Genomic DNA, 27,767 nt, shown 5'->3' on the forward strand with positions numbered 1-27,767 from the left:
GTGTTTCTTCCAAATGTGGTTATGTTTCCAGCGGTTATGTGGGTAGAGTGGGTTGAGTTCAGCTAACAGAAAACACATGTTTAAGACGAGTAAATTCAGTGCCCTGGGTACTCAAAACAGGGTGGCTGTTTGATACTATCCGTTTCTGCCATAAAAGTTCTTCAAATTCTGCTTATGTAACTGCTGGGACCTGAGAACTTGCTAACCCTTTGTTGTTAAAGGACCATTCTTAGGAATAGAAAATGTTCCTGTAGTTAGTATTAACTAATGGGGAGAGAAGGAAGGGGGCATACTCTTAGGCAAATACAGTTCTTGCCTTAACACCAAAGCATTTCAGGTAGTATTTGCGATTTCCTTTACAGGGCTGTGGTAATGATAAAATGCCCAGGATGTTGTTTGGTCTGGAGTAAGTTCTTACTAATGAGATAACTATTAAAATCAACCTAATGGTGAAGAATTGGTGGTTGGCTATTTTACTGTTTTTGCCACCATTTGCTGTCATTTTTTTTAAAGTAATGGTATTTTGATTGGGTGTTATTTGGGTGGGGGGAGTGGGGTGGGGCAGGGAGCAGTACATGAATCATTGAATTGGGTAACTACCTAATGAACTGTTGTATTTTGTAAGTTGCAGGAGGGTCATGGCTCTTGTAGTTAAACATTTCCCCAAGAGGTCACTGGTGAAAAGACGTTTAGGGTAGGGACTCTGAAATTGTAACAGTTTGTTTATGGCACTTGCCACATTACTTACCTGAAAACAACATTCTCTCTGAAAGCTTGTGTGTGTGTGTGTGTTCTGATGGGACTTATTCAGAATGTGAGTATTTGCCATCCACAACTAAACTTACTTCCTGGGCTCGTTATTATAATTTTATTACGTAGATAAATGCTTGATATTGAAAAGTTGAACTGAGGTTTTGTTTTGTTTTTTTGTAATTGTCTTCCTTAAAGCGTTTAGAGAGCCAGATATAAGGTATTTTAAAAATCTTGCTGGGAATAGATTTATTTCTGCATGAGTAACCTGATCCTTCCTAAAGTACATTTGATTTTTGTAGTTGGTTAAAGCCTTAAAGTGTTATATATATGTCTGAAATAGCTGAATATATTGAATTGACTATCCTTTGATTATAAGATCCTATATAGTATCCCAGAAGAATAGGCATGCTTATATTGGGAGTCTGGTATGGAGGGGCACTTGGGTGGCCCAGCTAGTTAGGTGTCCAGGCTCTTGGTCTGATCTCAGATCTTGATCTTAGGGTCTTGAGTTCAGGCCCCTCATTGGACTCATCCCTGGGCATGAAGCCTACCTAGAAAACAAACAAAAAAAAAAGATTGGTATGGAGTAAGAACTCAATTCCTTTCTCCCATATCAGTAGCAGTGTATAGCAAAATAAATAAATAAATAAATAAATAAATAAATAAATAAATAAATAAATAAACAAATAAACAAACAAACGGAGATTGTTTTGGTCATAAAGTAGGTCTTTGGTTTTTTAATGCATTTTAACTAACTCATGGAATACTTTGATTGGAAGGTTTTTTTCAAAAAACAACTTGGACAAATCACTAAGTCTGAAAATTATTTTTCCTGTTTTCATACACATTTTTACATTAAAAAAATTATATTATCTGTGCACAGAGTTGAAATAGGGCGGGCTGACTTTTCTGTACTTAATTTTTTTTTTTTGTTTAGGCAAAAGGAAAAATCTGAAATGTGTTTATGTGAAGTTAGCATAAAATTTACTTCAATGCATTCTGTAACACTAAATGGGATTTCTGTCAGTTGAATATTTGACATGTCATAGATTTTTAAGAGTGCTTTTTTAAAGCACTAGTTAAAACTTCTTTGCCCTAGTTTTACCTGTAATCTGAAAACCAAGATTTTAATTTTAGTATTATAGACGGGAATGTTTAAGAAATTCTAAACCCTTTTTAATATTCATAGGTTTGGAATATCTACAAAGATGTTTAGGTAGTTCTTTGCCACTAAGTTCTTAGTTGTATTAAGTAAATGTACTTAAGAATGTTTTACATAATTGCTCACAAAAATGGTGGTTTGTAAAAAAAAACAAACTTTGAACATTATCAACTAAGTATAGGAATTTGCAGTTTGCATTATATGCTTTTGTAGAGGTATTAGTTTTTGTGAATTTTCTAAGCCTTATTTTTTAACGTTTATTTTAAGAGTGCATGGGGGGGTTGGGCACAGAGAGATGGAGAGGGAGAGGGGTACGGGGTGGGGGGGGAGGGGGGAGGGGGAGGGAGGGAGGGAGAGAATCGTAAGCAAGCTCCACATTGTCAGCGCCTGGAGTCTGATGTGAGGCTCGAACTCATGAACCGTGAGATCATGACCTGAGCTGAAATAAAGTTGGATGCTTAACCTACTAGGCCACCTAGGCGCCCCTAAGCTTTATTAATTTTATAGTCCCCTTATTTTTTACTTGTAGGTCTGTTTTAATTTTGCTTTATCAATCTCTGATGCTGCCTAAACTTACTAGTTTTAGGAAACCAGTGAACTTAATTGCCTTAAGCCTGAGGCAGCTTTTGAAAAGAATCACCCTAAATTTTCTCTCTTAAAAAAATAAGCTCTAAATGAGAGAAGAAATTGTTTTTTCATCTTTCCTGGGTATTAGTGCTTTAGTGTAAGGAAGTGGGATTCTATTTTTATATTTAGCCATAATAGGAAACGGTAGCCAACCTTTTTGAAGTCTTGACTTTTAAAATATCTATTATCCTTAGGCTAATTGTGAATATTTTAAGTTTTTTGGTCATGTGGCCAGTTCTCTAAAAAGAGGTAAAGTTCAGATCATATGATTTTGCTGCTTGTCAGTAGCTCTGATGAAAGATAAAATTAGACTTTTTAATTAAAGTGAGTAGCATCAATAAAAGGCTGATTTGATTAATTAAAATTACTGACCCACTTACGCAGGAGTAGTGATGTAGCATCTTTTTTGTGTAAATGCTAATTAGAGATAACTTTATATCTTGTAGAATATTTAGGTAATTGAACACATCAGTTGAATTTAACAACCTGACATTTCTGTATAACTTTTTATTGAGATATAAATCATGTAACATAAAATTCACCATTTTAAAGGGTACACTTCACAGATTTTTAGTTCCTGAACATTTCTGTCACCCCCATAGAAACCCCATACCCATTAGCAGTTGTCCCAGTTATCCCTCTCTCCTTCCCCTGGCAACCACTAATCTACTTTTCATCTCTGCAGATTTGCTTGCTTTAGACATTACATATAAATGAAATCATATGTGTGGGATTTTATTTTATTTCATTTCATTTTTTTAATGTTTCTTTGTTTATTCATTTATTTAATAATAATAACAGACAATATGAAGCAGGCTCCCCGCTCTGAACTGTCAGCACAGAGCCTGATACGGGACCCGAACCCACGAACTGTGAGATCATGAACTGACGTCAGATATTTAACTGACTGAGCCACCCAGATGCCCCCTTATATGTGGGATTTTAGTTAAATAAGGATTAATTTTAATTATTTTTCAAATATATTGTATGTTCACAAGGTAAAAAATTTACAGTGTTACAGTATGTTTTTTCCCACCCACCCAGTTTTCCCTTGATATAGCCAACACTAGTTCTTTTCCTATCTGTATAAATTGTATGTATGAAGCAAATACATACTCTATTCTTTCTTTAGCTTTTTGTTTTTAATTTTATCAAGAAGTGTAACATAACCTATAATTCTTTGGAACATTTTGCTCTTAATATATCTTGTAGAGTATGAGTCCATAAAACTTATACATTGTTTATTTTATGTTTATTTGTTTATTTAATGTTTATTTATTTTTGAGAGAGACGGAGGCAGAATGTGAGTGGGTTGGGGCAGAGAGAGAGGGAGACACAGAATCCGAAGCAGGCTCCAGGCTCTGAGCTGTCAGCACAGAGGTCGACATGGGGCTCGAACTCACGAGCTGTGAGATCATGACCTGAGCTGAAGTTGGACGCTCAACTGACTGAGTCACCCAGGCACCCCTGTAGTTTTGATATTTTCATGTTGCCCTGTATCATAGAGATTATGTTGTCTTACAGTCTCAGCATCTGGTTAGATGAGAATGCTGGTTGATTTACACCCTTTCCAACACCTCTACCAAATTGTGACTTTTGCTGGTGTGATGGGGTAAAAAAAAGTGTCAGGGGGCGCCTGGGTGGCGCAGTCGGTTAAGCGTCTGACTTCAGCCAGGTCACGATCTCGCGGTCCGTGAGTTCGAGCCCCGCGTCAGGCTCTGGGCTGATGGCTCGGAGCCTGGAGCCTGTTTCCGATTCTGTGTCTCCCTCTCTCTCTGCCCCTCCCCCGTTCATGCTCTGTCTCTCTCTGTCCCAAAAATAAAAAAAAACAAAAAAAACAAAAAACGTTGAAAAAAAATTAAAAAAAAAAAAAGTGTCAGGATGGTTTTAATTATGTATGTCTCTTATTCTGACATTACGTTTTCACAGGTATTTTCTTTTGTACACTTTTTGATATAATACAGTACTGCAAATATCTTTTCTATCTTTTATGATTAGTTTTTCTCTAGTTTTACTGTAAGAATGCAGTATATAATACATATACAAAATATATTAATCAATTGTTTATATTATGGTAAGCCTTCTGTCAACCATGGTTTATTAGTGATTGAGTTTTTGAGGAGTCAGAAGTTACACACAGGTTTTCTTTTATTATTTTTTTTAACGTTTTTAATTTATTTTTTAGAGAGAGAGAGAGAGAGAGAGAGAGAGAGAGAGAGAGAGAGAGCAAGCGGGGGAGGGGCAAAGTAAGAGGGGGATATAGGATCCGAAGCAGGCTCCACACTGACAGCAGAGAGCCTGATGTGGGGCTTGAACCCACGAACTGTGAAATCATGACCTGAGCCAAAGTTGGATGCTTAACTGACTGAGCCACCTAGGCACCCCCATATAGATTTTCACCTGTGCATGCAGGAACGGGAGGTCGGTGGTCCTAATCCCTGAGTTGTTCCAGGGTCAACTGTAATTACATTAAAATGAATTTTAAAAAGATAATTCAATAATCCAAAGTGAATGTCAGTACATTGATAGAAAGGCAGAACCAAAGTCTTGAAAGAGTTTAGGAATATGTTTTGGGGATAGCATAATTATTCTTGTATTTTTAACTAAATAAACGTTTACTTGATTAAAGTGCTTTTGTTTTGTTTTTTTGTTTTTTTGTTTTGCTTGTTTTGTAGGCTGGGAAGTCTGCTGTGACTATGTGGTGACTACAATTATCTTACTACTGAGTTTCCCACTGGAATCATGGAGGAGAAACAGCAGATTCTATTGGCTAATCAAGATGGTGGTACAGTGGCAGGAGCAGCACCTACCTTCTTTGTCATCCTAAAACAACCAGGAAATGGCAAAACTGATCAAGGAATTTTGGTTACTAATCGGGATGCCTGTGCTTTGGCTAGCAGTGTGTCATCACCAGGAAAGTCTAAAGGGAAGATTTGCCTTCCAGCTGATTGTACTGTGGGAGGAATCACTGTCACCTTGGATAACAATAGTATGTGGAATGAATTCTATCATCGAAGCACAGAGATGATTCTGACCAAGCAGGGAAGACGCATGTTTCCATACTGTCGTTACTGGATAACAGGTTTAGATTCAAATATGAAGTATATTCTTGTCATGGATATATCTCCTGTGGATAATCATCGTTATAAGTGGAATGGTCGCTGGTGGGAACCAAGTGGGAAGGCTGAGCCCCATGTTTTGGGGAGGGTTTTTATTCACCCAGAATCTCCCTCCACAGGTCATTATTGGATGCATCAACCAGTATCTTTCTATAAACTTAAACTTACCAACAACACACTGGACCAAGAAGGGCATATCATCTTGCACTCTATGCATCGCTACCTGCCAAGACTTCATTTGGTGCCTGCAGAAAAGGCTACTGAAGTGATACAATTAAATGGCCCTGGTGTCCATACTTTTACCTTCCCACAGACTGAATTCTTTGCAGTAACAGCTTATCAGAACATTCAGATTACCCAGCTGAAAATAGATTACAATCCATTTGCTAAAGGGTTCCGGGATGATGGGCTGAATAGTAAGCCCCAGAGAGATGGAAAACAAAAGAACAGCTCTGACCAGGAAGGTAATAGTGTTCCCAGTTCTCCTGGTCAGCGGGTCCGTCTTATAGAAGGTGAGGGGTCAGAGGTACAGCTAACAGATTCAGATCCTTTATCAAGGGGTCATGAAACATCAGGCAAGGGTTTGGAGAAGGCTTCTCTTAATATAAAACGGGACTTTCTTGGCTTCATGGATATTGATTCAGCATTGGGTGAAGTTCCTCAATTGAAACAAGAGGTTACTGAAAGGTAGGTTAACAGCTTTTCTATTCTTAGAGATAAAAAGGAATATTTTGGATTAAACATTGGTTGTGTGGACTGCTGACTTGAGATATTGATAAATGCAAGCTACTATAAAATATACCATAGTGTTTACATTTTGTGAAGTGACAGCTTATTTTTTTGTAATGAGTATCAGTTGGTTTCAGGATTTAGAATTATAGGCAAATTAGATGGGATTTCACAACGGGAACATTTTGCTCATTTAGATTTAGAGTTTGAGAATTTTTAGGCTTAGGATTTTTTTTTTAATTTTTTATATTTTATTTTTAATTTATTATTTTTAACATTTACTTTTGAGAGAGAGAGAGAGAAAGCGTGAGCGCGCGAGCAGGGGAGGGGCAGAGAGAGAGGGAGACAAAGAATCCAAAGGAGACTCCAGGCTCTGAGCTGTCAGCACAGAGGCCAATGTGGGGCTTGAACTCACAGACTGCAGGATCATGACCTCAGCTGAAGTCTGACACTCAACCGACTGAGCCACCCAAGCACCCCTGTTTTATGTTTTTTTTAAAAATATTTTATTTTTTAGTAATCTCTACACCCAACATGAGGCCCAGGCGTCCCTAGATTTTGGCAATCCTAATAGGTGTATAGTAGTATCTCATTATCTTAATTTGTAATTCTCTGATGACCTACAGTGTATGTCTTTTTATACACGTAACTTGCCATCTGTATGTCTTCTTTAGTGAGGTGTATGTTAAGGTCTATAGCCCATTTTAACCTTTTTTTTTTTTTTTTTTTTTAAGCATTTGTTCATTTTTTGAGAGACAGAGACAGAGTGTGAACAGGGGAGGGGCAGAGAGAGGGAGACAAAGAATCCAAAGCAGTGTCCAGGCTCTGAGCTGTCAGCACAGAGCCCAATGTGGAGCTTGAACCCATGAACTGTGAGCTCATGACCAGAGCCAAAGTTGGACGCTTAACCGACTGAGCCACCCAGGCGCACTTGTAGTCCATTTTAAAATTAGACATTTTCTTAAGTTTTAGGAGTTTTTTGTATATTTTGGAAAAGCAGTCCTTTATCAAATGTGAGTTTTGCAAATATATTCTCCCATTCTGTGGCTTGTTTTTTTTTTCATTCTCTTGATAATTGTCTTTCACAGAGTAGTTTTTTTATTTTTTAGGAGTTTTCTTATTTTATGAAATTCAGCCTATCAATTATTTCTTTCACTGATCTTGCCTTTGGTGTTGTGTTTAAAATGTCATTATCATACCCAAGGTCCTGTAGGCTTCCTCCAATGATATCTTTCAGAAATCTTACAGTTTTGTGTTTTATATTTCAGTTTATGATCCATTTTAACTTATTTTTTTGTGAATGGTGGAAGGTCTGTGTCTAGATTCAGTTTTTTGCATGTGGATGTCCTGCCATTCCTGTACCATTTGTTGAGAAGGTGATCTTTGCTCTTTTGTGTTGTTTTTTGCTCCTTTACCAAAGATTGGGGACCACACTTATGGGGGTCTATTCTGTTTTATTTATGAAAAAGTTTATTTTCATTTATTTATTGAAGTTTATTTTGAAAGTGAGAGCGTGAGTGAGTGGTGGAGGGGCAGAGAGAAAGAGAGAGGGAGAGAGAGAGTGTGTGAGTGAATCCCAAGCAGGCCCTGTGCTGTCAGTGCTGAGTCCCACATGGGGCCCAGTCCCAGTACCCTGGGATCATGACCTGAACTGAAACCAAGAGTTGGACACTTAACTGACTGAGCCACCCAGGCACCCCAAATTCTTTTTAAGTTCAAATCCACATGTTCATTGCTGGTATATAGGAGAGTGCTCTTTTGTATATTAACCTTGTATTCTGCAACCTTGCTATAATAGCTTAGTAATCCCAGAAGTTTTTTGTTAATCTTTCAGATTTCCTACCTAGATGATCATGTTATTTGTGAACAAAGGTAGTTTTCTTTATTAAAAAAAATTTTTTTTTAATATTTATTTATTTTTGAGAAAGAGAGAGAGAGAGACAGAGTGTGAGCCAGGGAGGGGCAGAGAAAGAGGGAGACAGAATCTGAAGCCAGATCCAGGCTCTGAGTTGTCAGCACAGAGCCCAATGTGGGGTTCAAACCCACAAACTGTGAGATCATGACCTGAGTCGAACTCGGACACTTAACCGATTGAGCCACCCAGGCACACCAAGGCAGTTTTCTTTCTTTCTCCCCAGCCAGTCTATATTACTTTCATTTTCATTTCTTGTTTTATTGTACTAGGTAGGATTTCCAGTATGATGTTGAAGTGTGAGGGGAGATATCCTTGAACTTGGGAAAGGTTCTAGTTTCTCATATTTCATATGATGTTAGCTTTAATTGTTTAATGGATATTCTTAACCAAGTTGAGAAAATTTCCTTCTAATTTTAGTTTACTCAGTTTTTAATCATAAATGGGTGGTGGATTTTGTCAGATGCTTGTTTTCAATTTTACTGATACGGTCATCTGAATTTTCTTTTTAAGTCTGTTGTGATGGATTACATTAATTGATTTTCAAATGTTGAATCAGGCTTGTGTACCTGGGATACATCCCATTTGCTTATGATGTATAATTCTTATATGTTGTTGGATTCATTTTGCTATTTTGTTAAAGATTTTTGCGTCTGTTCATGAGAGATGACAATCTGTCATTTTCTTAGAATGTCTTTGTCTGGTTTTGGTATTAGGGTAATGTTGGCCTCAGAGAACGAGTTAGAATTATTCCCTCTATATATCATCTGGAAGAGCCTTTAGAGAATTGATTTAATTGCTTCCGTAATTGGGAAAATTCACAAGTGAACCCATCTGGGCCTGGTGCTTTCTGTTTTGGAAGGTTATTATTGATTCAGTTTCTTTAATAGAGGCCTATTCCAATTGCCTATTTCTTGTGTGAGTTTTGGCAGATTGTTTTTTTTCAAGGAATTGGTCCATTTTCATCTAGTTTGTCCAATTTGTGGTCAGAGTATCCTTTATTATTTTCTTGATGTCCATGGTATCTGTAGTGATATACTCTTATTATCACATTGTATATTTCTGATTGTAGTAATTTGTTTTCTCTTTTTATTTTTTCTTATTAGTCTGGCTAAGGGCTTACTGATTTTTTTGATCTTTTTAAAGTAGCAGTTTTTGGGTGTTTCTCTTCTCCCAGGTCAGTTAAGCTCTAATAAAAACTTAGTAGGTTAGGCTCTGGTTAACTAGTTTCTCTAGAGGTCAGGCCTCATTGTTAGGAACAGAGTGCTTCCCCCTGCACTGCTGGGTTTTCTTTTCTTCATGAGAGGATATTTACTGTGAGCACCTGGTCTAGCTCCTGGAGGTAAAACTCATAAAAGTGTGAGGGCCCTTCTGTGACTGAGTTCCCCTGGGGTTTTTAACTTTCATATTTGTTCACACTGAGCCTCTAGCAATTTGTTGGTTATAATTCAGGTTTTTCTACTCCAGTGCTGGTTCCCAAAATGGTTTTTACTTGTCAGTCTGTGTTCTAAAGCCCTGACCCCCTGTATTCACCTATCTCAGTAGTTTGCCACTGTGTCTTCACCTCTCTTATGGGTCCAAAAAGAGTTGATTTATTCAGTCTGTTTAGCATTTTACTTGTTTAGGACATAGTGGCAACTTTCAAGCTTCCTAACATGTGGAACTAAAACCCAGAAACTTGCCTGATTTGGAATGTTGGAGCACAATTTTGGCAGAAATAAATCCCAGCTCAGTATTTTTCCTTTACCTTCCCTTTCTCACTGAATACAAATCCTATTAACAATTACTATTCTTTGAGTTTGGAATCCCCATGTTCATGAGTTTCCCTTGACTTGTTTATGGACAAGTCAGTGCTTTGTGTTTTCTAAGAATTGTTGTTGGAGTGAATGCTACTCAATTTACAGTTTTGTTTTTTCTTTTTTAAAAAAAGGTTTTTAAAATGTTCATTCTTGAGAGAGAAAGAGAGCATGAGTGGGGGAGAGGCAGAGAGAGAGAGGGAGACAGAATCTGAAGCAGGCTCCAGGCTCTGAGCTGTCAGCACAGAGCCTGACATGGGGCTTGAACTCACGAATCATGAGATCATGACCTGAGCCAAAATAGGATGCTTAACTGACTGTGCCACCCAGGTGCCCCAGGTCTTGTTTTTTTCTATCAAGGGAAAGTTCTTTTCAGTTTTTGCTTATCACTGTGGTATTTTTATAGTTGTAACTAGTGAATGCTGTCTATAATAACTGATTTTCCAACCATAGTCTAATCATAATCACCCAACACAATTAAAAATGAATTTGAACTTTTGCCCTCAGTTCACCTTTTTTTATTTAAGTAAAAAATTTTTAAAGTTCATTTTTATTTAGTTTGAGAGAGGAGAGAGAGAATCTTAAGTAGTTTCCACTCTCAGCACAGAAACCAGTGTGGGGTTTGATCTCATGAACTGTGAGATCATGACTTCAGCTGAAATCCAGAGTCAAGAGTTGGATGCTTAACCAGCTGAGCCTCCCAGGTGCCCCTGATTATTGTAATTTTTGTGGTATGCTTTGAAATAGAGAGGCATGTTTCCCAACTTGGTTCTTTTTTTTCAAGCTTGTTTTTTTGGCTATTTGAGATCCCTGGAAATGCTGTATGAAATTCAGCTTCTACAAAAAGACCATTGTGTTTTTGATAATTGTTACACTATATCTGTATGTTGCTTTGGGTAGTGTTGTTACCTTAAAAGTGCTATGTTTTCCAGTCCATGGACATGGGATATCTTTCCATTCAGGTTACTTTTAATTTTTTTAATGTTTATTTTTGAGAGGCAGAGGAAGGGCAGAGAGAGAGGGAGACGCAGAATCCAAAGAAGGCTCCAGGCTCTAAGCTGTCAGCGCAGGCCCGAAGTGGGGCTCGAACCCATGAGCCATGAGATCAAGACCTGAGCAGAAAAAGTCTTAGGCTTAACTGACTGAGACACCCAGGCACCCCTCTGTTTAGGTCTTTAATTTCTTTCAGCAATACTGTATACTTTTTTTTTTTAATTTTTTTTAATGTTTTTATTTATTTTTGAGACAGAGAGAGACAGAGCATGAGCGGGGGAGGGGCAGAGAGAGAGGGAGACACAGAATCAGAAGCAGGCTCCAGGCTCTGAGCTGTCAGCACAGAGCCTGACGTGGGGCTCGAACTCACGGACTGTGAGATCATGACCCGAGCTGAAGTGAGATGCCCAACCGACTGAGCCACCCAGGTGCCCCTACTCTATACTTTTTAATGTAAAAAAGTCTTTGCTTCCTTGGTTAAATCTATTCCTACATATTTTACTCTTGCTTTTTTTTTTTTTTAAATGTTTATTTAGTTTTGAGAGAAGAGCACAGGGGATGGGCATAGAGAGAGGGCAACAGAGGATCTGAAGCGCGCTCTGTGCTGACAGCAGAGAGCTCGATGCTGGGCTTGAACTCATGGAACCATGAGATCCTGACCTGGGTCAAAGTTAGAAGCTTAGCCAACTCAGCCACACAGGTGCCCCTGTATTTTATCCTTTTTGATTGTATTGCGAATAGAATGGTTTTCTTAATTTCCTTTTTGAAAAGGAAATTGCTGTGTTTTATATTGTGTATTGCTCAGTATAAAAACGTATTCATTCTTACATGTTGATTTTTGTATTCTTTGCTTTGCTGAATTTATTGATTTTCTTGCTATGTGTGTATTTTTTAGAGTTTTCTATATATAAGATCATGTTATCTATGAATTGACATAGCTTTATTTCTTTTCCAAATTGAATGTATATTATTTCTCTTTCTTGCCTAATTGCTGTAGCTAGAACTTCTAGTACTATATTTAGAAGTGGTGAAAGCTGGAGCATTGGGGTTTTAAATTGCATTTTGCTAAGTTGGTAAAGTTGATCATCTTTTTATATACTTACCAGCCATTGGGATTCCTCAGGTGATCATAGATATGAGAGTTTTTTCTTGGACACCATTTTTCCCCTTTGATTAGTTTGTTTACCCTTTGGCAAAACCCATGTTGTTTTAATTAATATAGCTTCGTAATGGTAGTTGCCTGACTTTTAGATTCCATCTAGGGTCCTACTCTACTCCACCTTTTAAAAAAATTAGTCATTGTTCTTACCTGCTTTGATGTGTTTATTATTTTGTTTCTATTGCAGACATTATTCTTATAAATGTTGGAATGCCTTTCCCTCCAGTTTTGCCCTTATTTGTCAGACTTTTAATTTTTTTTTTTTAATTTTTTTTTTCAACGTTTATTTATTTTTGGGACAGACAGAGACAGAGCATGAACGGGGGAGGGGCAGAGAGAGAGGGAGACACAGAATCAGAAGCAGGCTCCAGGCTCTGAGCCATCAGCCCAGAGCCCGACGCGGGGCTCGAACTCACGGACCGCGAGATCGTGACCTGGCTGAAGTCGGACGCTTAACCGACTGCGCCACCCAGGCGCCCCTGACTTTTAATTTTTTAAAAGTAATTGGATACTGTTACTTCTCAGTTTAACTCTTCAGAGTCTACTGATTGCCTTAAAAGAAAATATTAAGTAAAAATAGTATTATTTTGTTTCAACCCCAACTATTACAGTCTGCAGTTTAGTTCTGACATTAACAACTGAGCTGGTGTTAGTTTCCACAAGTTTGAAGACATGGTCCCCTAGAAGACTGCCCCCTACTTCAGATAGCTGCCTTAAGTGGTGTCTCCAAGTTACTTGGACTTCTTAACATTTGGCTGCAAATTCAGAGGTTCTCATGAACACCCTGGGGCTTACTAATTCCCTAGAATAACTCCATAGAACTCAGGAAAGGACTGTATTTATGATAGCAGTTTATTATAAAGGATGCAGATTAGAATCATTCATATGAAGAGATAGAGAGTGAGGTCAGGAGGGTCTCAAATGTAGAGCCTCCATGCTCTCTCCCCAGGAGACCTGTAGGGTGTGTCACCCTCCTGGCATATGGATGTGTTCACCAACTAGGAAACACCTTTGAGTTTTGGTGTCTGCTTTTGTTAAGGTTTCAAGTAGGTGTGGACTAACTAAGTCACTGGCCAGGTGATTGAACTTAATCTCTCCAGCGCCCTTCCCCTCCCTGCAGGTCAGGTTGCTTTGTAGCCCCAATCCTCTAATCACAGGGTGGGTCCTTCTAGTGACCAGTCCCCATCGTGAAGCTTTATAGGACCTCACTGTTGAGTTACCTCATTAGCGTAGTCTTAAGTGTGATCCAGTGGGCTCATGAATAATACAGACACTTTTATTTATTTATTTTTTTAAGAGAAAGAATAGAGTGCCCACACCCATGCATGGGGAGGGGCAGAGGGAGAGAGGGAGGGAGAAAGAATCTTAAAAAGGCTCCATGCCCAGAGCATCTGATGTGGGATGTGGGCCTCCATCCCTGGACTGTGTGATCATGACCCGAGTGGAAATCAAGTTGAATGCTCGACTGACTGAGCCACATAGGCTCCCCTAGCAAAGACACTTCTATCACTTAGGAATTTCCAAGGGTTTTATAGAAACTCTGTGTTAGGAACACTGGATGAAGACCAGACAAGTTCATTATATGATAAGTATATACACATAATTTAAAAAGCTTAAATAAAACCACATGGTGAAAAAGACACTCTCTTGCTTCATTCCTCTTCACCCCCTACAGTTCTTCCTAAAGGAAATTTGATTTTTCACTTACAGTCATTTCTAGTGATATCTGTCTCTGTCTAAATCATATGCAATGCCAACTAATTATATTTACATGTTATCCAAGTCGTTCGGTTTTTCTTCCCTTGTCAGTACAGTCGTCACAAAAATATCCATTTTTAATGCTGTGATATAAATTTTCTATACTGTTTAGCCAAATAGTATATCATAATCACATTTTCTTGTATAATTTTGTTTTTTAGTAATTGTTACCATATTTTTTCTTTCCCTTAGTTTTCTATATACCTAGTGGTAATTCTTTTCAAATTCTTTTTAAAATTTATTTTTTATTTTTCTAATGTTTTTATTTATTTTTGAGGTAGAGAGAGACAGAGCATGAGCAGGGGAGGGGCTGAGAGAGAGGGAGACACAGAATCCGAAGCAGGCTCCAGGCTCTGAGCTGTCAGCACAGAACCCGATGCGGCCTCGAACTCACGAACCGTGAGATCATGACCTGAGCTGAAGTCGGACGCTCAACCAGCTGAGCCACCCAGGCGCCCCAATTCTTTTCAGATTCTTAAGTTAAACTTGAAGTTTCTCAGTTTACTTAGACACGCACACACTTTTCATCTAATTAACGTAAAATTTTTTTTGTCTCCTGAATACTATCTTGAGTTGCTCTTGTCTGCCTTTGTCAATCTGAACTAGTTGTTCTCTGAGACTGTAAAGGTTTGGGATTTCACTTTGCTGTCATCCTGCTGACTCTGCATTTAACATTGTTTTATATAGGTCCTCCTATTTCCTGTATCTTCAGTTGTCTCTATTGCTTTGTGTTCTCTTTTTTTTGGTCAAGTACATCTTTTTGTTCCCTCAGAAAGAATGTATGGTACGTAGAATTTTGGAATATTTAAATAAAATCACTTCTGATGGAAATAGTAGTGTCCTTTCAACTTGCTTTGCCCTTTTCAACCCTTAGTTTTCTTCTTGCATGGTGAAAAGTAACTTTGTTATATCCTCCTGCTTTATATGTTTGGTTGGGTATAGAGTTCTTTGCTTGAAAACGTGTCCTTGTGTTCCAGTTACCTGTTGAGAATGTTTTTTTTTTTTAATTTTATCTTTTACTTTTTAAAATTTACATCCAAATTAGTTAGCATATAGTGCAACAATGATTTCAGGAGTAGATTCCTTAATGCCCCTTACCCGTTTAGCCCATCCCCCCTCCCACAACCCCTCCAGCAATTCCTCCAGTAACCCTCAGTTTGTTCTCCATATTTATGAGTCTCTTCTGTTGTGTCCCCCTCCCTGTTTTTATATTATTTTTGTTTCCCTTCTCTTATGTTCGTTTTGTCTCTTAAAGTCCTCATATGAGTGAAGTCATATGATTTTTGTCTTTGCCTGACTGACTGATTTCACTTAGCATAATACCCTCCAGTTCCATCCACGTAGTTGCAAATGGCAAGATTTATTTCTTTTTGATTGCCGAGTAATACTCCATTGTATATATATATACACCACATCTTTATCCATTCATCCATCGATGGACATTTGGGCTCTTTCCATACTTTGGCTATTGTTGATAGTGCTGCTGTCAACATGGGGGTGCATGTGTCCCTTCGAAACAGCACACCTGTATCCCGTGGATAAATGCCTAGTAGTACAATTGCTGGGTCATAGGGTAGTTCTATTTTTAGTTTTTTGAGGAACCTCCATACTGTTTTCCAGAGCGGCTGCACCAGCTTGCATTCCCAGAGGTTTTTTTTAGTAAGCTCTGTGCCCAGTGTAGGGCTTGAACTAACAACCCCAAGATCAAAAGTCTCATGCTCTAGGGACTGAGCCTGCCAGTCCCCCCCAACCCCCGCCTTGAGAAGTTTGATGTCCTTTTGATTCCTGGTCCTTTGATGCTCTTAACATCTTTTGTTGATCTCTCATATTATGAAATTTCACATTGATAAGCTTTGGTGTGGTTCTCATTGTTGTGTGCTGTGTTTTTTCAATCAAATTCATGTTCTTTAGTTGTAGGAACATATTTAGTATTATTATTCTGGTAAATTTTCCACTTAAGGTTTTCGGTTGGATGTTCAATCTCCTGGATTACTTTATATGGTCTTTTTTTTTTTTTCCCTGTCATTATCTTTTTGCTCTACTTTACATGAGGTTTTCTTGATTTAATATCTAACTTATTGAAGGCTTTTTTTTTTTTTTACATTTTATTTATTTTTGAGAGAGAGAGAGAGACAGAGAACAAGTAGGGGAGAGGCAGAGAGAGAGGGAGATACAGAATTCGAAGCAGGCTCCACGCTCTCAGCTGTCAGCACAGAGCCCGATGCGGGGCTCCAGCTCACAACTGTGAGATCGTGACCTGATCCGAAGTCCAACGCTTAACCGACTGAGCCACTCAGGGGCCCCACTTACTGAAGTTTTTATTACAGTCATGATTACAACCATGTTATGGTTTCTTCAGTCGGTTGAGCGTCCGACTTCAGCTCAAGTCATGATCTCAACGGTTTGTGAGTTTGAGCCCCATGTCAAGCTCTGTGCTGACAGCTTGGAGCCTGGAGCCTGCTTCAGATTCTGTGCCTCCCTCTCTGTCTGCCCCAACCCACTCACATTCTGTCTCTGTCTATCTCAAAAATAAATAAACATTAAAAAAAAACCAGATTTCTATTATTTTTAAAAATTTTATTATTTAAAAACAATTTTTCTTAAAGTTTATTTTTGAGAAAGAGAGAGAGCATGAGTGGGGGTCGGGGGGAGAGGCACAGAATCCAAAGCAGGCTCCAGACTCTGAGCTGTTAGCACAGAGCTGGACTTGGGGCTCGAACTCATGAACCTTGATATCATGACCTGTGCCAAAGTTGAACGCTTAACTGATTGAGCCACCCAGGAGCCCCTGATTTTTCTTTTTTTAAGCTTATTTATTTATTTTGAGAGAGAGAAAAAATCTCAAGAAGGCTCCCCAGTGTCAGCACCGTGCCTGATGCGGGCTCCAGCTCAAGAACTGTAAGATCATGACCTGAACCGAAATCGAGTCAATTGCTTAATGAGCCACAAGCACCCTAGATTTCAATTTCTTAATTTCTTTCCTTTTTCCTTTCCTTTTCCTTTCCCTTTTCCTTTCCCTTTCCCTTTCCTCAGAAACAGTGTGAGTGGGGGAGAGGCAGAGGAGGAAGGGGGTAGAGAGAGAATCCCAAGCATGCTCTTCACTGCCAGCACAGAGCCTGATGTGGGGCTTGAACCCATTAGATCATGACCTAAGCCAAAACCAAGAGCTGGACGTTTAACCAACTGAGCCACCCAGGCACCCTAACCCAGATTTCAGTTTCTAGGAGCTCTTTGTTTTCTTCTGCATTTTACATTTCCATTTTCCAGTGGATTTCTTTTTTCTGTTAATCTAATAACCAGTTTCATGGAACGCATTATGTTATAGTTTCTTCTAAGGTGCATCAGTAGTTACCTGTACATATGTTTATAATAGCATCTATTAAGTAACATGTTGTCTTCTTGTATGTCTCCTGTACTGGTGTGTAAATTCCTTGAATGTAGTGACTGTGCTTTATTTGTTTTGGCAATAATCCCTGTGCCCAAGAAAATATAATGGCATGTTTTAGGTGCTCAGTAAATGTTGACTGAGTTTTATCTATAGCACTTACAGCTTTTTAAATGTGTTTCAGAGTGATGGCACATATCCTGTTTATTTGTTGCATTGATTATTATCAAAAAAGTAATCCTTTTTTTTAAATTGTACAAATTGTTGGTTTTGCTTATGTTCTTGCTTAAATAATCTTTCACCTAATTTATTTGGATAGAGGCTTCTTAGAAGTATGAAATTTCAGGGTTCTTTGCAAAATCCTCCCGCCAAGACAAATTTTCATGCATTATGCATAAAGTTTTTATTGGAAGATAAGGAGAGATCCTTTCTGAGAACCTTTCTAACTGAACAAGTTTAATTTCCCAGGAAAATGTGAAAGCAATTACTGCAGTAACAGCCAACATCTAGCTTCATGAAGTTCTCTGCTACTGAAAACAAAATTCAGGTGCTGTGACTAAGGGAAAAGAAAATACAGATTTTTTTCTACATCGTGGAAGTTATTATCTTGAAATTGAAGATAATTAGAGAACTTTCATTAAATGTTAATCCTCAATTAATTGATAGAGAATGACATTTTTATATGAATTTATTTAAAAATTGACATAACAGGGAAAGGAAAAAGAGGGCTTGTTTTGCTTATTAGCCTTTTAAAAAAAGATGAAGGAAACTGGATTGCAAAATTATAAATTTGTTAAAAAGCCTTGAGTTGTCACTTAAAACGGGTGGATTTTATTTCTTGTGCTTTTGATTTTAGCCGTTCTGATAGGTGTGAGGTGATAAGTTTATGGCTTTGATATGCATTTCCCTGATGATTTGTGATGTTGAACATTTTTCTTGTGTTGGCCATCTGTAGGTTTTCTTTGGAAAAATGTCAGTTCCTGTTCTCTGCCCACTTTTAATTGGATTATTACTATTTTTTTAGTGTTGACTTGTAAAAGTTCTGTATATATTTTGAGTATTAACCCCTAATTGGGTATATTGTTTGCAAATATCCTCTCCCCTTCTGTAGGTTGTCTTTTTATTTTGTTGATGATTTCCTTTGTTGTGCAAAAGCTCTTTATCTTGGTGTAGTCCCAGTAGTTTAATTTTGCTTTTGTTTCCCTTACCAATGGAGATGTATCTAGAAAAATGTTTCTGAGATGATGTCAAAGAGATAACTGCTTGTGTTTGTTTTCCTCTAGCAATTTTATGGTTTCAGGTCTCACATTTAGGTCTTTGTTTTGAGTTTATTTTTGTGTATGGTGTAAGAAAGTGTTTCAAGAAATTAGTGTTGGTGAGGATACACAGACAAAGGATCCCTTGTGCACTGTTGACGGGAATGTATGCTGGTGCAGCCACTCTGGAACACAGTATGGAGTTTGTAAAAAAAAATTTTTTTAATAGGATTATCACATGATCCCTTAATCCTTTTATTGGAGGATTACCCCCCAAAATTGGATTACCCCTCCAAAAATGAAAATACTAATTTCAACAGATATGTGCTACCCCTATGTTTATTGCAGCATTACTTAACAATAGCTAAGATATGGAAAGAACTCAAGTGTCCATTCAAAGACGAATGGATAAAGATGTAAATACATACAATGGAATATTATTCAGCCATAAAAAGGATGAGATTGTGCCATTTGCAATAACAAGGATGGATCTAGAGTATATAAAGCTAAGTGAAATAAATCAGGGAAAGAAAATATATGATTTCACTGAAAATTTAAGAAAGAGAATTTCAGAAAAGAATGTAGAAGGAAAAAAACCCAAAAAACCAGACTCTTAAATATAGAGAACAAACTGGTGGTTGCCAAGGAGAGGTTAGTGGGGGGATGGGTAAAATAGATGAAGGAAATTTGAAAAAAGGTGTGGATTTTATGTTACATAATTTATAAATAAAGCTGTTAAACAGGTAAAGAAAAAGCCATTTTTCACCACTTAAGTGAAATTTTTGCAAGGGAGAAGTTCAGACAACTTCAGACTTCAGACAGATGTTCAGACAGAGCTTGGCTTGGGATTCTCTCTCTCTCTCTCTCTCTCTCTCTCTCTCTCTCTCTCTCTCTCTGCCCCTCCCCCACCTGCACTGTTTCTGTGTCTCTCAAAAATAAATCTATAAGCTTAAAAAATAAATTGTAAACTGTTGTATTCTCCCAGGTTTGTGCAAGATTATTCATTATGTGTTAGATTTCATCAGGGAATCCATGGAGTTTTCTTTTTTGGCAGGTTTCAAATCACAAATTCAGTTTCTCTTTTCTGTTTCATTGACCCCCCCCCCACTTTTATTTCCTTCTTTTTACTTGCTTTTGGTTTAATTTGCCTGTGTTACGTTAGAATGGGGGTTAGCTAAGACCTCGAGAACCATACCTAGCCTGCCATTTGTTTTATATGGCCTGCAAACTAAGATTTTTATATTTTTAAATAGGGAAAAAGTAAAAGAAGAGTAATATTTTGTCACCTGTGAAAACGAAATAGAATTCAAATTTTGGTGTCTATGATTTGGAATCCAGTTGTGCTTACTTGTTTACATATTGTCTGTGTTTCTTTTATGTTACAGTAGCAGAGTTGAATAGTTGTAACAGATTGTATGGACCTCAAAGCCTAACATTTTTACTATCTAGCACTTCACAAAAAAGTTTATCAACCCCTGACTATTATAATTGATTTAGACCTTTTATTTAAACGTATAAAATTTTCTCTGAGCATTGGTTTAGGTACCTTCTGCAAATTTTGATACGTTGTATTGATACTTAGTATCGATTTATAGCTTGAGTCTCTTGTTAGAGAACATGTAACTTAAAACCTTTGAAATACAAATTTATCATATCTTTGCTTTATTGTCTAGCATATGATTAGTTTTGGTTAATACTAAGTGCACTCTTGGGGCCCCTTGGGTGGCTAAGTTGGTTAAGTGACTTTGGCTGAGGTCATGGTTTTGTGGTTCATGAGTTCTAGTCCCACGTCAGGCTCTGCTGACAGCTCAGAGCCTGGAGCCTGCTTCAGATTCTGTGTCTCCCTCTTCCTGCCACTCCCCTGCTTGCTTGCTCTCTTTCTCCCTCTCTTTCAAAAATAAAACATTAAAAAAATACTAAGTGCACGCTTGAAAATTTATGTATTCTGTAATGTTTGGTAGTTTTCTCAGGTAAGTATGACAGTATTGTTCATTTCTTCTTTCTCCTTAATTGTCTGTTTGTCTGTATGTCCTATCGGTTACTGAGAAAGGTGTGTTAAAATCTCTCACCAAAGTCATGTACTTGTCTGTTTTTCTTTTTAGTACTAAAATTTTTTTGCTTCAAGTATCTTGAAGCTATATGATAAGGTATGTATACTTTAGGATTCTTGTCTTTTGGATGAGTTGAATCCATACAACTTTTACAAGGTTCCTCTTTATCTTTGATGATAATTATTTTTAAAGTCTACTTTGATGTTATTTTTTTTTTTTAACATTTATTTATTTTTGAGACAGAGAGAGACAGAGCATGAACGGGGGGAGGGCCAGAGAGAGAGGGAGACACAGAATCTGAAGCAGGTTCCAGGCTCTGAGCTGTCAGCACAGAGCCTGATGCGGGGCTCGAACTCACGGACTGTGAGATCGTGACCTGAGCGAAGTCGGACGCTCAACCGACTGAGCCACCCAGGCGCCCCTACTTTGATGTTTTTGAGCCACATTGGCTTTCTCATTTTGTTGACGTGACTTATCTTTTCCCTTCTTTCACTTTGAATCTGTCTCTGTCTGTCCTTATATTCAAATTGTGTGTGTGTGTGTTTAAACAGCTTATAGTGGGAACTTTTTGTTCACTGTTAAAATCTTTTGACTTTTATTTAGGATATTTTGTTCATTTACATTTATTTTTATCACTAATATGGCTAGTTTTTAAGTATTACATCTTGACAATTCCATTTTTAGAAGTGGTTTTATTAGTCTGCTCAGGTTGACATAACAAAATAGCATCAACTGTGGCTTAAACAGTGAAAATTAGTTTTCCAGCAGTTCTGGAGAATGGTTTGGAACCAAGAGAATGGTTTGGCAGGGTTCTATTTCTTTTGAAAGCTCTCATCCTGGCTTGTACACCGCTGCCTTCCAGCTTTGTCCTAATGTAGTGTGGGGAGAGAGCTTTCCCTATCTTTATGACATTATTTAACTTTAATTACATCTTAAAGACTATGTACAATCATATTGGGAGTTAGGACTTTAACATAAGAATTTGAGAGGGACACAGTTCAGTGCATTGCAGTGTTTGTAAAGATTATAGTGTGTGTCCTTATTTTATTTTTTTTTAACGTTTATTTATTTTTTTTGGGACAGAGAGAGACAGAGCATGAATGGGGGAGGGGCAGAGAGAGAGGGAGACACAGAATCGGAAACAGGCTCCAGGCTCTGAGCTATCAGCCCAGAGCCTGATGCGGGGCTCGAACTCCCGGACCGCGAGATCGTGACCTGGCTGAAGTCGGACGCTTAACCGACTGCGCCACCCAGGCGCCCCTGTGTGTCCTTATTTTAAAAGTGGAATTCAATTATAACAGGACTTGAAGAGCTAATTATAAGCATAGTTGTTATAATTTGTGTCTTTGTATGTATGTTATAAATTCCTCAAACACTTACTTTATTTGCTTTAAACAGTCAGTAGTCATTTAAATAACAAATGTTTTATATTTACTCACATCTATTTTACATTCATTCTTGGATGCATTTTCACATTGGTTCATTTCCTGTCCATTCAAAGAACTTCCTTTAGTGTATATTTTTAACTTCCTAAAAATTGAGATTAACTCACTGCCATAAAATTCACTCTTATATTTATTTATTTTTTTAATTAAAGAGGGAACTTGAGCTGGGGAGAGGGGCAGGGTGGGGGGGGGAAGAGAGTGAGAGAGAGCATGCGCACGTGTGTGCGAATATTTCAAACAGGCACAGCGTGGAACCTGACGTGGGGCTTGATCATGACTGTCAAAATCAAGAGTTGAACTTGGATGCTTAACCTTACAAGCCACCTGGGTGCCCCAAAATTCACCCTTTTAAAGTGTACAGTTTAGTGGTTTTAGTATACTCAGTAGAATTGTACAGCCATGACCAGATATTTTGGGACATTTTCATCACCCCAAAAAGAAAACTCCTTGCCCTCTGTTAGTCATCACACCCCATTTTTTTTTTTTTTTTTTTTTTTTTTTTGCATCCCCTCCTCAACCCCACCCCATCCACACACAACTGTCCCCATTTTGTCTATATGGATTTGTCTGTTTTGGACATTCATATAAGTAGAATTATATAATATGTGTGGTCTTTTATTTAGCATAACATTTTGAAGGTTCATCCATGTTGGTGTGTGTCTATGCTTCATTTCTTTTATCTCTGAATGATAATCTTGTATGGGTATGGCACATTTTACTTAATTCACTGATCAGTTCATAGACATTAAGGCTATTTCCACTTTTTACTTTATTTTTATTTTTTAGTTTTAAAAATTTTTTATTTTTATTAAAAAATTTTAAGTTTATTTCAAGAGATATGGTGGGGGAGGGGCAGTGAGAGAGGGAGAGAAAATCCCAAGGAGAGGCTCTGTGCTATCCTTGTAGAGCTAAACATGGGACTTGAACTCCCGAACAGTGAGATCATTACTATGAGATCAAGAGTCACATGCTTAACTGAGCCACCCAGGTGCCCCGTACTTTTTAGCTACTATGAATAACATAAGCCCATTCTTTACCCACTGAATTGTTTTGGCACCTTCGGCAGTTGAAAATCACTTAATATAAATGTGCAGTTCATTACTAGACTCTGAATTAAGTTCATTTGAGCTCTGTGTTTAGTCTTATGCCAGTATCGTCACACTGTTATGTTTATTATAGCTTTGATAGTGAGTTTTGAAATTGGGAAATACAAGTTTTAGAGAACTTCATTCATATTTGTCAAGATTTTGGGGGTTATTTTGAGATCCTTGCATTTTCATATCAAATGTAAGATCAGCTTTTGGATTTTTATACAAGTTCCAGGTAGGATTTTGATAGGAATTGTGTTGAATCTGTGGATCGCCTTTTAGGGAGTACTGCTGTTGTACCAATATTAGGTCTTATAGTGCATAAACACAGGGTATTTTTTTTTTTTTATTAAAGTTGTCTTTAATTTTTTCCAAAAGTATTTTTTTAGTTTTCTTTGTACAGGTTTTATACTTTTTGGTTCAGTTTATTTCTAAGTAATTTAACCTTGCTGCTTCTATTGTAAATGTAAATGGAATTTTTTTCTCTTGCATTTGTGATATTTCTCATTTGTAGAAATAATGTCTGTCTGTGTATTAGTTTTGGATCTTGTAGTTTTACTGAACTCATTTATTAGTTCCAGTAGTGTTTTAGCGGTTTTCTTAGTATTTTCTACATACAAGATAATGTCATCTGTGAATAGAGAATTTCACTTTTTCCTTTTCAGTCTGGATATTTTTTATTTCTGTTTCTTTTCTGATCACCCTGGTAGAGGCCTTTAGCACAATTGAGTCTAAGTTGCGAGAGCTAACTAACATCCTTATCTTGTTTCTGACCTTAGGAGGCAGTAGTTCTTGTACAGTCTGACTTGTTTCAGCTGTTAGAAAATGTCTTTATCTTTGAAGTCTTCTTTTGTTGGATACAGAACATTAGGTTGATTCTTTCATTACTTTATGATGGGTATCAGTCTGTTGTTTTCTGACAAATTGTTTTTGGTAAATAGCTCATCTTACTGTTGTTTCTCTACCATAACGTGTCATTTTTCCTCTGATGTTTGTAAGGTTTTTCTCTTGATCTTTAATTTTTGGCAGCCTCTTCTTTATGTGCCTAGGTATGGCTTGCTGAAAGCCATTGTATTTATTCTTCTTGGCATTGGCTGAGCTTCTTGGATCTGTGGGTTAAAACTTTCACTTTTGGAATATTTTTTTTTTATTTAAAATAAATTTTTTTTTTAACGTTTATTTATTTATTTTTTTTAAATTTTTTTTTTCAACGTTTTTATTTATTTTTTTTGGGACAGAGAGAGACAGAGTATGAACAGGGGAGGGGCAGAGAGAGAGGGAGACACAGAATCGGAAACAGGCTCCAGGCTCCGAGCCATCAGCCCAGAGCCCGATGCGGGGCTCGAACTCACGGACCGCGAGATCGTGACCTGGCTGAAGTCGGACGCTTAACCGACTGCGCCACCCAGGCGCCCCATAACGTTTATTTATTTTTGAGACAGAGAGAGACAGAGCATGAACAGGGGAGGAGCAGAGAGAGAGGGAGACACAGAATCTGAAACAGGCTCCAGCTGTCAGCACAGAGCCCGACGCGGGGCTCGAACTCACAGACCGTGAGATCATGACCTGAGCCAAAGTCGACCGTTTAACCAACCAAGCCACCCAGGCGCCCCAACTTTTGGAATATTTTTGTTCTTTTTTCTCTCCAAATGCTTTACTTTCTTAATGCCTGTTAAAAAGTGCAATTACTAGTATGTTAGGTCATTTGATGTTGTCCCTCAGATTTTTGACCCCCCCCTTTTTTGTTATCCTTCTTTTTTTTTTTTTTAATATTTATTTATTTTTGAGACAGCACGAGTGGAGGAGGGCTAGTGAGAGTGAGGGAGACACAGAATCTGGAGCAGGCTCCAGGCCCTGAGCTGTCAGCGCAGAGCCCGATGTGGGGGCTCAAACCCACAAACCACAAGATCATGACCTGAGTCAAAATCAAGAGTCAGATGCTTAGCCCACTGTACCATCCAGGCCCCCTTAGGTGATTTGCTTAATAAATTTCAGCTCATTCATGGATTCAGATGTGTTAAGGAAAGGATTGTGCTCCTCTGTGATAGGAACTTGGAATCTAAGTGCTGGGAGACTGTAGGTTCTCAGTTTTCAGGCCAGCTTCTGCATCACCACTTGTTATTCTGGGGGCGAGGCGGGGTGGGGGGGTGGTAATTGGTAGGAATAAGGACTAGTTTTCTGTTTGGGTTTCTCTAGATTCTAGTCTGCCCATTCTCAGGCATTGAAAGTTTGACTAGTTCCTCTGTGTCAGACTAAAGATCCTTTGTGTATGACTGCTTTTTTTCTCCTTCACTTTTGCTTCAGGCAGTGTAAATGGTACTCAGGGTTGAAAGCAGTAGTAATCTGCGGGTCTCCTAGAGAAGGCTGGTCCCTGTCTAGAATTCAGTTTATTTGCATTTGTGACTGTAGGTCTTCATTGCCTTTGAAGAAGAAGAAAAAGATTTTTTTAAAAAATTTATCTGTTGTTTTCTAATTGTTAAGACACAAGTGATTATCTTTGTAATCTTCTGCATTCTCACTGGAAGTGGAAGTCTTCCACTGAAGGATTTTTGAGTAAGGTCAAACAAGATCTTAGGTTGTGCAAGAAATGAATAACTGTACATTGTTGTTATGGTTGCTTTTGTGTATTTGAGATTAATGAAAAATTTTACCAAGATAAGTGACTCTAATTGGATTAGTGAGTTAGTATTAACATGTCCTCAAGATACATTGGTACAATTTATATGCTTTAATTGCATATAGGAGGGGGAAAGTAAAAAGATGATTTTTTTTTTTTTTGTGATGAATTATAAACACTGAATTTACCTGGGTCGTATGTACTTGACTTCAGCTATGCTAACCTTTTATTTAGGAAGAGTTAATGGTTGATTCATTACATTGAAAGTGAGTTTTTCCGTTTCAAAGTTGAAAATAACCTGGCAACAACCTTGTGAATATACTAAAAAATACTGCTGGCTTGTACATTATTAAATGGTTAAAATATTATGTTTTGTTTTGTCTTTTTAAATTTTAAACATTTATTTATTTTTGACAGAGAGAGAAAGAGAGACAGAGGATGAGCCAGGGAGGGGCAGAGAGAGAGAGGGAGACACAGAATCCGAAGCAGGCTCAAGGTTCTGAGCTGTTAGCACAGAGCCCGACGCAGGACTCGAACCAAGATCATGACCTGAGCCGAAGTCGGATGCTCAACTGACTGAGCCACCCAGGCGCCCCTGTTTTATGTTTTTTTTAAATATTTTATTTTTTAGTAATCTCTACACCCAACATGAGGCTTGAGCTTACAACCCCAAGATGAAGAGTCACATGCTCTACCAGCTGAGCCACCCATGCTCCCTGTTATGTTTTATGTTTTATGAATTTTATCCCAAAACAAATCAAGCAGTTTGAAAGTACTTCCCTGTTGTTTATTGCAATTCTTTTTTTTTTTTTCCTTTTAAGAGAGACAGTGCCAGTGGAGGGGTAGGGGGGAACAGAGGGAGAGGGAGAGAGTGAGGGAATCTTAAGCAGGCTGCACACCCAGCATGGAGCCTGATGTGGGACTTGATCTAACATCCCTGAGATGATGACATGAGCTGAAATCAGGAGTTGGACGATCAAGGGACTGAGCCACCCAGTTGCCCCCATGTCGCAATTCCTTTTTTTTTTTTTTTTTTTTTTTTAAAGTTTATTTATTTTGAGAGGGAGAGCGTGTGCATGGGCACAAGTAGGGTCAGGGCAGAGAGAGGGGAGAGAATCTCAGGCAGGCTCCTCACTGTCAGCACAGAGCCTGATGCTAGGCTTGAACTCAGGAACCATGAGATTGTGACCTTTGCTGAAGTCAGATTCTTAAAGTGACTGAACCACCCCAGGTGCCCCCTATATTGCGATTCTTTTTTTATTTTTAATTTTATTTTTAGTTTTGAGAGAGAGAGAGACTGAGCATGAGTGGGGGAGGGGCAGAGACAGAGGGAGACGCAGAGTCCAAAGCAGGCTCTAGGTTCTGAGGTGTCAGTGCAGATCCCAGTGTGAGGCTTGAACCCACAAAATGTGAGATCGTGACGTGAGCCTAAGTTGGATGCTTAACCAACTGAGCCATCCAGCTGCCCCACATTTCTTTCTTTTTTTTTTTTCAGTGTTTGTATAATTTTGAGAGGGTACCCGTGAACGGGGGAGGGGCAGAGAGAGGTGGGGAGACAGAGGATCCAGAGTGGCCTCTGTGCTGAGAGCACAGGGCCCATCCAGTTGGTGGCTCAAACTCATGATAATGGGGCTTGAAATCACGAACTGTGAAATAATGACCTGAGCCGAAACCAAGAGTTGGACGTTTAACGGACTGAGCCACCCAGGCACCCCCCCCCCCCCATATTGCAGTTCTTAATTGTAGTGGACACTGGTTTGCTCTTTATTGTCAGTGGTTAATTGATGTGTCGATTAGTTCTAGAATTTAATTTTGGGTCAGTGCCAGCTGACTTTCAAAATTGAGTGTATTTGAAAAATAAGTGTTATATCTGAGTTTTGATTTAGTGATACTGTACTCATTTTTATATATTTTTTA

The 27,767-nt window shown here is 38.2% G+C and overlaps 1 protein-coding gene across 12 annotated transcripts in view; it reads left to right on the forward strand.

Annotated features, from left to right (window-relative positions):
* MGA (MAX dimerization protein MGA) overlaps positions 1-27,767 on the forward strand; it is a 172,350-nt gene that overhangs the window by 70,197 nt on the left and 74,386 nt on the right. For all 12 annotated transcript variants that reach the window (XM_086710419.1, XM_086710418.1, XM_086710422.1 and 9 more), the window contains exon 2: positions 5,218-6,348. In XM_086710419.1, coding sequence (XP_086566545.1) covers positions 5,285-6,348 — 1,064 coding nt within the window. In that variant the 5' untranslated portion in view covers positions 5,218-5,284. The remainder of the gene's footprint in view (positions 1-5,217; positions 6,349-27,767) is intronic.

The sequence above is a fragment of the Puma concolor genome, chromosome B3, assembly GCF_028749965.1.
Source record: "Puma concolor isolate L17-30 chromosome B3, mPumCon1.1.hap2, whole genome shotgun sequence".
Lineage (NCBI taxonomy): Eukaryota > Metazoa > Chordata > Mammalia > Carnivora > Felidae > Puma > Puma concolor.